At 38.5% G+C, this 11,841-nt stretch overlaps 1 protein-coding gene across 1 annotated transcript; it reads right to left on the bottom strand.

Moving 5' to 3' along the window:
* Positions 1-3,917: 3,917 nt before the first annotated feature.
* SPMIP3 (sperm microtubule inner protein 3) lies at positions 3,918-7,576 on the bottom strand. Its single transcript, XM_087964338.1, has 3 exons — positions 7,551-7,576; positions 6,049-6,171; positions 3,918-5,340 (listed from the first exon to the last, which is right to left on the bottom strand). The coding sequence occupies exons 1-3, from the start codon at positions 7,574-7,576 to the stop codon at positions 5,157-5,159; spliced, it is 333 nt and encodes a 110-aa protein (XP_087820464.1). The 3' UTR covers positions 3,918-5,156.
* Between the last annotated feature and the right edge of the window lie 4,265 nt (positions 7,577-11,841).

An 11,841-nucleotide genomic window follows, 5' to 3' on the forward strand; every position in this document is an offset into this window, starting at 1 on the left:
ATTGTTCAGTGCCGCTCTCGATCCACTTCTGATAGAGACCAGAAGCAAGAAAAAAATTCTCCCTTCCCTTTTTCGTGGACCAGATAATAGGAATACCCAGTCCTTTTGGAGAGGTTCCTTTCATCCCTTCTACTGGGGACAATACTCTCCAAGATTCCAGAGAGCTTCTGGATTTAAGAACGGCCAATAGTCAGATAGATCAGACCTGGGAGACAGGAGCCAAAGGGGAGGGCAAGGTAAAAGACCTTTCTGTGGGGCAGGAAATAGAGGCTTCTGATACCCAAAATAGGCCTAAGGACTACGCCCCTATAGGCAGAAGACTAAAACTTTTTGCAGACCACTGGGATTCCTCTACCTCTGATTTCTGGGTTAGAGACACCATCAGGTTCGGCCTGGCTCTAGAATTTCAATCCATTCCCCTGAACTTTTTCATGACATGCCCTCTCCCCAGGAACCCTGTTAAAAGGAACCTGATGGAAACAGCTATTAACCATTTAATGGAAATCCAAGCCATCCAACCAGTGGTACCGGATCAGCAAGGGCAAGGCTTTTAGTCATTACTGTTTCTAGTTCCGAAGAGTTCAGTGGGAGGTGGAGGGCAATTTTAGATTTAAAACGACTCATTCCCTGGTCTATTGGAGGTTTAAGATGAGTACATTACAATCCATTCTACTCAGCATAAGAAAGGGACTTTCTGACTCCATTGACTAGGCTTCCTTTTGGCTAAGATCATTGACTTAACAGAGGCCTATCTACACATTCCAATTAGACCTTCACACAGCAAATTTCTTAGATTTTGTTATAACAACCAACATTTTGAATATGTCATCCTGCCCTTTGGGTTGTCATCTGCCCCTAGGACATTTACAAAGGTCCTGGCAGCTCTGGCCGCCCATCTCAGGGGTATACCTGTTAGGCTGCAGTGCTATTTAGATGACATTTTGCTTTTATCATCATCACACAGACAAGCTGAAAGAGATACTCAAATCACCTTACAAACCCTCCAACAACAGGGTTTTTCATTAATTGGGCAAAGAGTCATTTATCTCCGTCATCTAGATTGACTCACCTGGGCACCATTATAGATACAGTTAAAGGGAAAGTTTTCTTATCCCCAGAGAGACAGGAGAGCGTTAGAATATTAGCTCAGGAGATCAGAACCCTTAAGCGGGTCCCCCTCACCAATTTGTCTACATTATTGGGAAAAATGATATTCTGTATCTCTATTATCCCCTGGGCCCGGTTCCATGCTAGATCCCTTCAATGGTATCTACTTCCATACCAACAGTTGGAAAGAAGCAGTTCCAAGATCCGTGTCATTGTCCCACTGAAAGTTCTGATATCTGCACTGGTGGACCGTTCCGACCATCAACAAAGGTTGCCCCTTCAAAGAACCCCCACAGACTCACCATCACTACAGATGCCAGCCTATTCAGATGGGGAGCTCACTTCCAGTCCCTCACAGCTCAAGGGCGTTGGTCGGCAGCAGAACAATTATGCAGCATAAACTGGTTGGAGCTCAGAGCAGTCCATCTGGCTCTTCACAGTTTCCTTCCACATATTCGGGCAAAGAACATCCTCATACCTACCAACATCATCACAACAAAGGCTCATATAAACAGGCAAGGGACAACTCATGAGGGAGGCGGAGAAACTGTGCCTTTGGGCAGAAAGGAACTTGCTCTCCATCAAGGCGGAGCACATCTTGGGCCTGTCAAACACCCAGGCAGACTGCCTGAGCAGGGCCACAGTCAATCAGAATGGCACCTGCACCCGAGCATGTTTCAGGAAGCGGTACAGAAATTCAGCCAGTCATAGATCTATTTGCGTCTCCCCTGAACTCACAGCTTCCGAGGTTCATCTCGAGATACCCAGTTCATGGAGTGGAGAACATCAATGCTCCATGTTGCCGTTGGCCCCCAGGTCTCCTATATGCCTTTCCCCCTCTCCCAGTGATTCCCAGGGTGGTTCAAAAACTTTTGGAAGAAAAAGCGGAGCTGTTGTTGGCCCTATACTGGTCCAGGAGGCCTTGGTTCGTGGACCTCAGGGGTCTGTCGACAGAAGAACCTTGGAGGATTCCTCCGCACAGGTTTTGCTCACCCAGGCTTCAACATCTGGACCCTCAATGGCTCCACCTAGCTGTATGGAGGTTCAGTGGAGACATCTAAGAAATGAGAATCTTTTGAACAGAGTAATCACCACCATCCAAGTGGCTCGCCACCCTTCAACAAACTGCATATATGGAACATTTTCTATAAATGGTGCGTTAAATCCAACATTGATCCCTTCTCTCCGTCAGTGGCACAAATATTAGACTTCCTACAAGGGGGTCTCGACAAGGGTCTCTCACTGAACACCTTGAGATGGCAGGTGGCGGCTCTTGCTTTGTTCATGACCTGGAAAGGTCTAAGATCTATCTCACACCACCCGCGCATACGGAGTTTTATTCAGGGCGCCATGAATTTGTGCCCTCCGATGATGTGCCATTACCTGACCTAGGACCTTAATAAGGTCCTCACGGCTCTCACAAAGGGCCCCTTCGAACCACTGAAAACTACAAGTCTGCACTTTCTTACATTTAAAGTAGTTTTCCTGGTAGCAATAACATCAGCATGACACAGAACTGGCAGCCTTATCTGCCCGACAAGATCTCTGTATTTTTCATGCTGACTGAGTGGTCCTTCGTCCAGATCCTACGTTCATCCTGAAAATTAATTTGGCTTTCCACAGGGGATAAGAACTTGTTTTCCCGAACTTTTGTCTGAGACCGTCTCAGGGGCTGGAACATTAATGGCATTGACTAGATGCAAGGAGAGCTCTCTGTATGTACTTACACCAAACGGTTCCTTTCAGAGGCTCTTTTCATTTCCTTTCAGCCAAACACTGAGGGGAACAAAGTCTCACCTTCAACTATAGGCAGGTGGTTGAAAGCCACAATTGCTAAGGCGTACGAGACTCAATCATTACCAGCGCCAAAGGGCATAACAGCGCATTCAACCAGGAACGCTGCAACTTCAGTGGCATGGGCCACACAAGCACCAATAGCAGAAATATGTTGGGCGGCCACATGGGCCTCCCCATCGCCTTTCATTAAACATTACAAAATTGATGTATTTACCTCTGCTGAGGCCTCTTTTGGCAGAAGAGTTTTGCAGTGGGTTCACACGGGGGGGATTCCACTCCAGACGGAGACCCTCCCATAGGACAAGACAAGCTTTGGTATGTCCCACTACTGGATGCTCGGAGCAGCTCATTGGAGAAAGGGCGTTGTACTTACCTGATATGCCCATTCTCTGCAAGCTGTGACGAGCATCCAGCCCCACCCAATTTCTGTCTGGTGGGATCCTGTTCTGACCAACGATTATCCAAGATAAAAAAAGGCGAGTGTTACGTTACTTCGTCTTCGCCAAAACTAGGTGATGCTAAGGAGGAGTACGTGGAGGAGGAGGAGCATCCTATTAAGCCCAGCCTATCCAAACAGAGACTAAGCACCTCCCCCACTACTGGATGCTCATCACAGATCACAGAGAACAGGCATATCAGGTAAGTACCAATACCCTTTTTAGTTTCATTTTTCATTAAGTTGCCATGGAAGTGCTTGTAAAGTGGTTTAAAGAATGGCACAAATTTGTACTGCTTTGTTACATGAAGCATAGACATTTTTTTCTCAGTCTTTAGTTTTATAGGAATACAAATCTCTTTTCACTAAATGGTTTGGTAAGTTGATCATATGTGTCCTTAAATTACAGTGATAATACAAAGAGAATATACATACAATGCCCATAATTGCAAATCTACAAAACTGCCAATCTTTGTTGTTCATGTCTATTGTATGCTGGAGCAGTTCTGTGATTGGAAAAAAATAAGACTGAACCAGGCACCCAAAAATGATAATAATGGTATACTGATTATTGATTATTTTGCAAAATTATTCTGTGTTCTTAAATGATTTCCCTTCAGTGCATTAGAAATTTCTGGAAAAATAAAAATAAAAATAAATGGTGCCAATAACATTTTAAATGTTCAAAATGTGTGGTGACTTCATCAAACTCTTTATTAAATTATCCAAATAGATGGTTAAAAACATTGTAGTAATAATCATGTAGTGACTATGAAATAGTGAAGAAAATTTTGTTTTTGGGGAATGTTGAATATTACTTTTTAATTTTATATCTATTTGAGACGAAATAGAACATTTTTCATAAAACCTTCCTATAACAATGACTGCTATTTACTACAGTGAGAGGCTAGAATGTTGCTTCTTAATCTATTATTTTGCTGAAGTTCCATTTCTTAGACTGAAATATGTTTTCTTTTTGCTATTTACAATGGAATTTTAGAAAAATTCTATAGTCAAATCTAACCATCTTTAAAATTATACAGCTTTTACATAAGGGTTAACAGTCATCTTTAGTACATTTGAAGAAGTCTAATAGGATCTTTTCATATTGCTGCTTTAAAAAGAGAAGAATTTCAGAAGTTAGAAGTTATCCAAAACCCATGAAAGAAGGTTTAATTCTCTCTTTCTTCACAGCAGACGTACTTTTCCAAAGTGACATTATTTCAGCATCTGATCTGTGGCGATAATTATCTGCACTACCTATAATTTTAAAAGAAAAAATGTTTTTGCTGAATGTAGAAAACACAAAATTCAAATTTGACAATATTTGGTAGCAATGTGTAAAATTTCTATTATCTACCTACTAATTAATATATAAACAGACTTCAAATTCTCCAGATACATATTTCCCTTAAAATGTATTTTCCCCTATGCTCTTCAGTATTGGCTTTGGTTATTTGTTTCTTCTGCTAGATTATGTTAATAGGTTGTAAGTTTTAAATTTTAATTCAGCTACATGTAATAATGCTTAGCTGGTCTAGTGGTTTTGTACATTTTGTCTACTATACTTGAAAATACATGTCACTTTTTCAATTTCAGAATATGTCAATTACTGATGTAAAACATGTCAGTATAGTAAATACAGAAAAAGATTTTATTTAAAAATCCAATGCACATCATGCCTTATTGCAAACAATATTTTTCTTCAGCTGCATTTTGTGTACTCCTGAAAGGGTCTGTTGATCATAGATAATTCTATTCCACTGTCCTGACAGAATATATGTTTGCATATGAAATGTGCTAACAGGTTATGAATTTACCTACCTGATTTGAAACATGGTAATGTAAATGCTTCTTTGTATGTAGTTTGTGTATACCAGTCAAGGACCTTCATCTTTGCACTTTGATAATGAATATACTGGTGCAGAATTAAATAATCAAACTCATGTGGATATATTATTTCTTCTTTTTTGGGAGCTGATGGTAACTTTGTAAAAGGTCTAAATGAAAAGCATAAACAGTTCAGTGTTTGTCAAAATAGTCTAATTTGCTAAAATGTAGACTACCTAAAAGAAGAGCTCTATGTTCAAACTTTTGTCTAAGGATAATGAAGACTATGCTGCCGGTGCAGTAAACAGTGCTATGGCTTACAAATGAATGCAGGTAATTGCCACCTATGACCATATTTGGAACCAATATTTCGGTTTCCAAGTAAGATCATTATTAAGTAAATCACTGCTAATTTTATGACATTTTGGTATGATTGATAAGGAAATCACTGCATTTGTTAAGTGAATTGTGTGGTTCTTAATGAAATCTGGCTTTTCCCATTGACCTTGCTTGTCAGACACTGGTTGGGAAGGTCTCAAATGGCGGTCACATGACACCTAGATGCTGCAACCGTCATAAATACTTGCTAATTACCAAATGCCCAAATATTAATCACATGGCTGTGGGGATGCTGCAACAATCATAAATGAGATAATAGCTTGTAAGTCATTTTTTGCAGTGCCATTGTTACTTTGAATAGTCATTGGACAAATAGTTGTAAGTCAAAGACTCCTTGTTAGGAATGTAGGACAGATAGAGGTGGAGGGGTTTCCCTACTTTCACAATCATTTTCTGAATTAGAATTGAAAAGGAAATTTGTATAATGTTTTAAGTATGTCCTTAAAATTGATAATGAAGGATAGCGGTATTTCTTTTACCTTAACTGTCCTTCAGGAGGATATGCAATGTAAATTCGTGCCAGCTGTCCAGGAAAGTAACCAATAACATCCTTTCCCTGATGAAAAATTGTTCTGATAGAACGAAGGAAAGAATGAGCATTTCTATTTGAAGTAGATTTTTCTAATTTGCATTATCTACTAAATTAATGGTTAAACATCCAGCTATTAAATAAAATTATCATAAAAATGACAAAAGCTGCACTATTTTTTTCTATAACTAACACAGAATGAAAATGCCTAAAGAAGCCATTGTGGAACTGGTGAGGTTGCTGTATAGAGAAGTTATAGTTAATCTGTGATAGATTCTTCAGTTATCCAATTTGTACTAGTTGCTTGTAATGCAGTGGTGGGATTCAAATTTTTACTACCGGTTCTGTGGGTTTGGCTTAGTGGACATGCCTGGGTGGGCATGGCTATGTGACTGGGTGGGCGTGAGGTATTTTGCAGTACCCCCCATTTTTTGGACCTTCTGGGCCTCAGGCAATCCACCTGGGGGCGGGCTTTTTGCTCCCAGGAAGCTTCTCTGAGGCTCAGGAAGGAAAAAACGGAGCCTGGAGGGGGCGCGCAGCAACCCCCCCCCATGCTTCATTTTGGGACCTGTGCCTCAGGGAAGCCTCCTGAGCAAAGCAGTAAGTAAGCAAGGAGAATCCTGGAACAGCTGATCATAGGAGCAGCTGATTATCGGGACGGAAAAAAAGAAACACCCTAAGCAGTGACTGTGTGGAGCAAGCATCAGGTGGGTGTGGTGAGTGAGCATCGGGCAGGTGGGGCAAGCGAGCGACTGATGACCAGGTTGGGGGTATGGCCAGCCAGAAGTTACTACTGGTTCGGCAACCCACACCAAATTCTTGCTACTGGTTCGCCTGAACCGGTGCAAACCGGCTGAATACCACCACTGTTCTACCATAAGAAAAGAGAAAATAAGAAATAAGAAAAGAGCTACTTTCTCCTTAGCCAAAGCGATTTGGGTAGAAACAGACTTTTGATTGGCTTGATTTGCAAATTTTAAAAAATGCTCCAAAGTCCATAGACCTTCATACTCAGTTGAAAGGCAGGATTAAAAAAAGTCAATCTAGATAAATAAATTTGTTCTGCTTACCTGTTTATCAAATTAATAAGTTAAATGAAAATTGTATTAATCAACAACATTTTAAAACATGTAATACTGATAATTGTGATAGATACTGTAATCTATGCTTCCTTTGTAGAACATGTAGACAAAATGGTTTTTATAACAAATCAAACTGGAACTATAATTAATATTATTTAATCATTATTAACCAAAATAGGATTATACAGGTAGTCCTCGACTTATGACCACAATTGAGTCCAAAATTTCTGTTGCCAAGTGGGACGTTTGTTAAATGAGTTTTACCCATTCACTACCTTTCTGGCCTCAGTTGTTAAGTGAATCACTTCAGTTGTCAAGTTAGTAACAGGTTGTAGCGTGAAATGCTTGTAACCATATTTAGCTAATTTACCTAACAATACATTCTGAATGAGCCATGGTGGGGCAGTGGTTAGAATGTGGTATTGCAGGCTAACTCTGCCCACTGCCAGGAGTTCAATGCTAACTGGTTCAAGGTTGGCTCTGCTTTCCATCCTGCCGAGGTCGGTAAAATGAGGACCCAGATTGTTAGGGGCAATATGCTGACTCTGTATACTGCTTAGCATTTATTGTAAAGCACTATGAAGCAATATTTGGCATAAGTGCTGTTGCTATTGCTAGATAGATTCTTCTTTTCTGTCAGCAAGAGAATTCCTGGCCCGGTAACAATCCTGCTGAAAAGGGATAGGGAGGAAATTCCTTTCCTGACTTGAAACACACGGTGCTTCATCAACCCATCATCCTTTCAAATTTCCTGGACATAGGAAGTCATGAGAGAGTCTTCTCCTTGGAACTGTACAGGGCAATTCTGTATAGGAGAACGCAAGTTCAAAACTGATGATAAGTTAAGCACAAGTTTTAATACCTACTGTGGGTAGCCCTAATTTACGCCCACAATTGAGCCCCAAATTTATGTTGCTAAGTGAAACATTTGTTCAGTAAATTTTGCCCCACTTTACAACCTTTCTTGCCACAATGAGTTAAGTGAACCACTGCCATTGTTAAGTTAGTAATGTGGTTTTTAAATGAACTGGGCTTCTCCATTGACTTTGCTTGTCAGAAGATTGCAAAAAGTGATCACATGACCCTGGGACAGTGCAACTGTCATAAATACAAGTCAGTTGCCAAGTGTCTGAATTTTGATCACATGACCAGGGGGATACTGCCACATTTATAAGTGTGAAAAACAGCTGTTAGTCACTTTTTTAAACTGCTCTTGTAACTTTGAACGGTAACTAAATGAACTGATGTAAGTCAAGGACTATCTGTATAAAGTTTATATAGGCTTCCATTCCAAATCCTGTTCTTGACCAATAAAAATATTAAACATTTTTCTTTCTACTCAGGAAAAGAAAAGAGCAGAGTAAGCTGGTGAATAGGAAAGCTGGAGAAGAGTGAACAATTTTTACCTTCTGGTCAAGTCTCCCTCTGGCAGGCTTTTAGAATTTCAAATGCGCCCGCCAGTCTAAAACAATTATTTTGACTGATTATTAGGCCATTCTGATGCATGTCACAATACAAATATGATAATGTTTGTAAAATATTTTCAGCACATTAAAAATATTCTGAAGTAGTTTTTTAACCCTACTGTATCCATTTCTTTCTGTGATGCATAAAAAAGTTAGTCATTTGAGATTTGTAATTAGATTGCTTCATTGTAATTAGTTTAATGTTATGTTTAGTATGGTGACTTAAACAACCTCAAAATAATCATTCTGAGATCTTGGATCAACCTTGAGGGATTTATTTTTTTATACTTTACCCTGGAATGGTCTCTGGTGCGGGATCTATAAACTGTCGTAACTTTATTGCTGCAACTTGTCCTGCCATGAGAATTCCTGGAGAGAAAAAAATACACTCTAATACCTACTGCTACTAATTCAATATTTACTCAATATATAAAGTCACAGTCTCATAATACTTATTATGTATACTCGTGTAGAAGCCCACTCACAGATAAGCCAACCAACCCTCATACTTTTATTCAAAATACTATGAAAAAACACCACTCAGGGATAAGCCAACCTACAATTTTCATTGTATTTTGGTTAAAAATTCTAGCAAAGGCTTATAAACAAATGCCACATGCAAAAAGATAGAAATTGAAATTGCATGGCAATCTGTTACTATGCTTTCCCTCTAGAATAGCTAATCTCATTGGGGAATAATATTTCAGCAAAATCAACATAGTTAAAGCTTATTAACAGATGGAAGCAGAGGAAAATTCCAAGGTGTTTCTTAGTATAAATATCCACAACAAATTATAACTTCTTTTTTGGAGTAGTACCAATGAAGGAGAATATTTGTGGTTGAAATGAAGTATCTCTGAGCTTGGTTGTTTTCTTGCAGATGTTTTATTACCTAAACTAGATAACGTCACGAATGCTAGATGATGTTAGCTAGTTTAGATAATGAAATGTTTTCAAGAAAAAAAACAAGCTCAGAGAACACCAGGGACCCCTCATTTTGGAGTACTATCTCCACAAGTATTAGGTGCTGTGTCCTAGTGTTATATGCTTTACATTATTGGCATTGGAGAATATGATGAAGTATATCTTGGAAACTTCAAGAGAGCACTGCAGCAATTGGGTGACTTGGCATTTGAATACAATGCAACAAATCTAAGTTCTTTAAACATAATATTACATATTATGGTCACACCACTTATGCACAAGGCCTAACCAAGTCCACAAGAACTGTCACAGCTATGGTATTTTTAGACTGGTTAATTGTTATAGATTCCTGCCAAATTTGACCACCCACTATAACTTCTGAACACTACAAATGGGGAGGGGTATGGCAGTGGGAATAAAACCCGGCAAATAAGCTTCCATAGAAGCAATTTATAATACTAGGCATTGTGCTCAAACATTATACCCATAATGTTACATTCATAATGATCATCCAGCTATAAATCCATTGCACAAATGTCTGGGAAAAAACATTACACTGAATCAAAACTCTTCCATATTATAGCACAATGCACAGCACAATGAATCAAATGCCAACAATACAATACTGAGCTGTACTGTACATTTTAATTGGATTTTCTCAGACCTAATTTGTGACAAGCAACTGAAATAAGATGAGAAATCTATACTGAAACATAATTTTCCATTGGACAAACTGAATTAAAAGAAACAACAGAGAGGAGTATAAGTGGACAACAAGAAGCTTAAAATAACAGCAGCAGCAATAGGACCTCTTTATTACATTGGAGATTGTTCCTGATAACACTCAGAAGAACACACTGAAGAAAATAGAGATACTGAAAGAAGTGACTGATATAGATGGAGACTCAATTATAAGTCCTGAATTACTACCCGATGCACTTACCCCCAAAGTACCCACATTCTTGTTTGTGGTAATAAAGTAATAAAGATTATCTCATTATCATACAAAGCTAGTACAATTCCCAGATTTATAAATACAATAGCATCTGTACCTTGATGGAGGTGCTGATCAGGTCAAGTTGTGGAACATTCTTAGAATGAGAACATCTCATTGGCTTTACTCAATGGTATAATCAGTTAGAAGCCACAGTATGAACAGAGTATGATAAAACAGACTAGTTTCAGGTTGTGAAATAAGGCTGAATACTCTCATTAATATGTTGAATAGTTATTGAGGGAAGCTGGATTAAAAGATGAGCATGGTTTTAAAATTGGAGGAAGAAACATCAGTAACCTATGCTGTGCAAATGACACTACTCTAATAGCTGAATATGCAAAGGATCTGCTAGCTCTAGTAATGGAAGTCAGGTAGCACAGTGAAAAAAATGGGACCAAGATTAAATAAAACAAAAACCAGGTTAATGACAAAAGATACAGCAAATAGTCCTAGAACTGATGATAAAAATACTTTTACGATAAACTACTAGCAGTAAAGGAACCAACATTCTAGAAATACATTGCAATTATTGTTTATTTTTATTTATCAAATTTTCATCAAAAGTGACTCTGGGCAGTGTACAAGGATACAAACAACAAATATAAAAATATAGAAACATAGAAAACTGATGGCAGAAAAAGACCTACTGGTCTTTCCGGTTTTTATTTTTTGTATTTCATTTTTTGTTGGATGATGGACATGTGTTTATCCCAAGCATGTTTAAGCTCAGTTACTGATCAATATCCACTACCTTCACTAGAAGTTGGTTCCAAGCTTTCACTACTTTTTCTGTGAAGTAATATTTTTTAACATTACATTTGAATGTTCCCTCTTGTCAAGTTTGAGATTATGTCCCTGTGTTTCTTGAAGTTTTGCTTAATGTTAAAATATTACCCTTTCCTGTACATATTCAGTTCTTCAAATCTTTTCTGATGTGTTTCATCTCTCAGACCTTGCATCATTTTTGGACTCATCAATCTTATCGATACCTTTTTTTAAAAAAGAGCTTTCCAGAACTGGACAGCTATTCAAAATGGGGTCTTATATAGAGGGATTAAGACCTCCTTTTCCTGCTGGTGAGCCATCTAATTATAAAAATAATTGAAAAGATACATTGAAAAGTAAATACTATAAAACAGATATACAAATCCTAGGCAAAGAGAGGATGTTGAATATTAATGAAAGAATTCAAAAAGATTCAACTATTATAACATCTCCATACTTACAGAAATCAGAATTGTGCATGGAATTATTTCCTCTGTGACACCGATAAA

Source organism: Notechis scutatus, chromosome 1, assembly GCF_049901735.1.
Source record: "Notechis scutatus isolate UNSWTSFEM ecotype Mainland chromosome 1, rNotScu1.2, whole genome shotgun sequence".
Lineage (NCBI taxonomy): Eukaryota > Metazoa > Chordata > Lepidosauria > Squamata > Elapidae > Notechis > Notechis scutatus.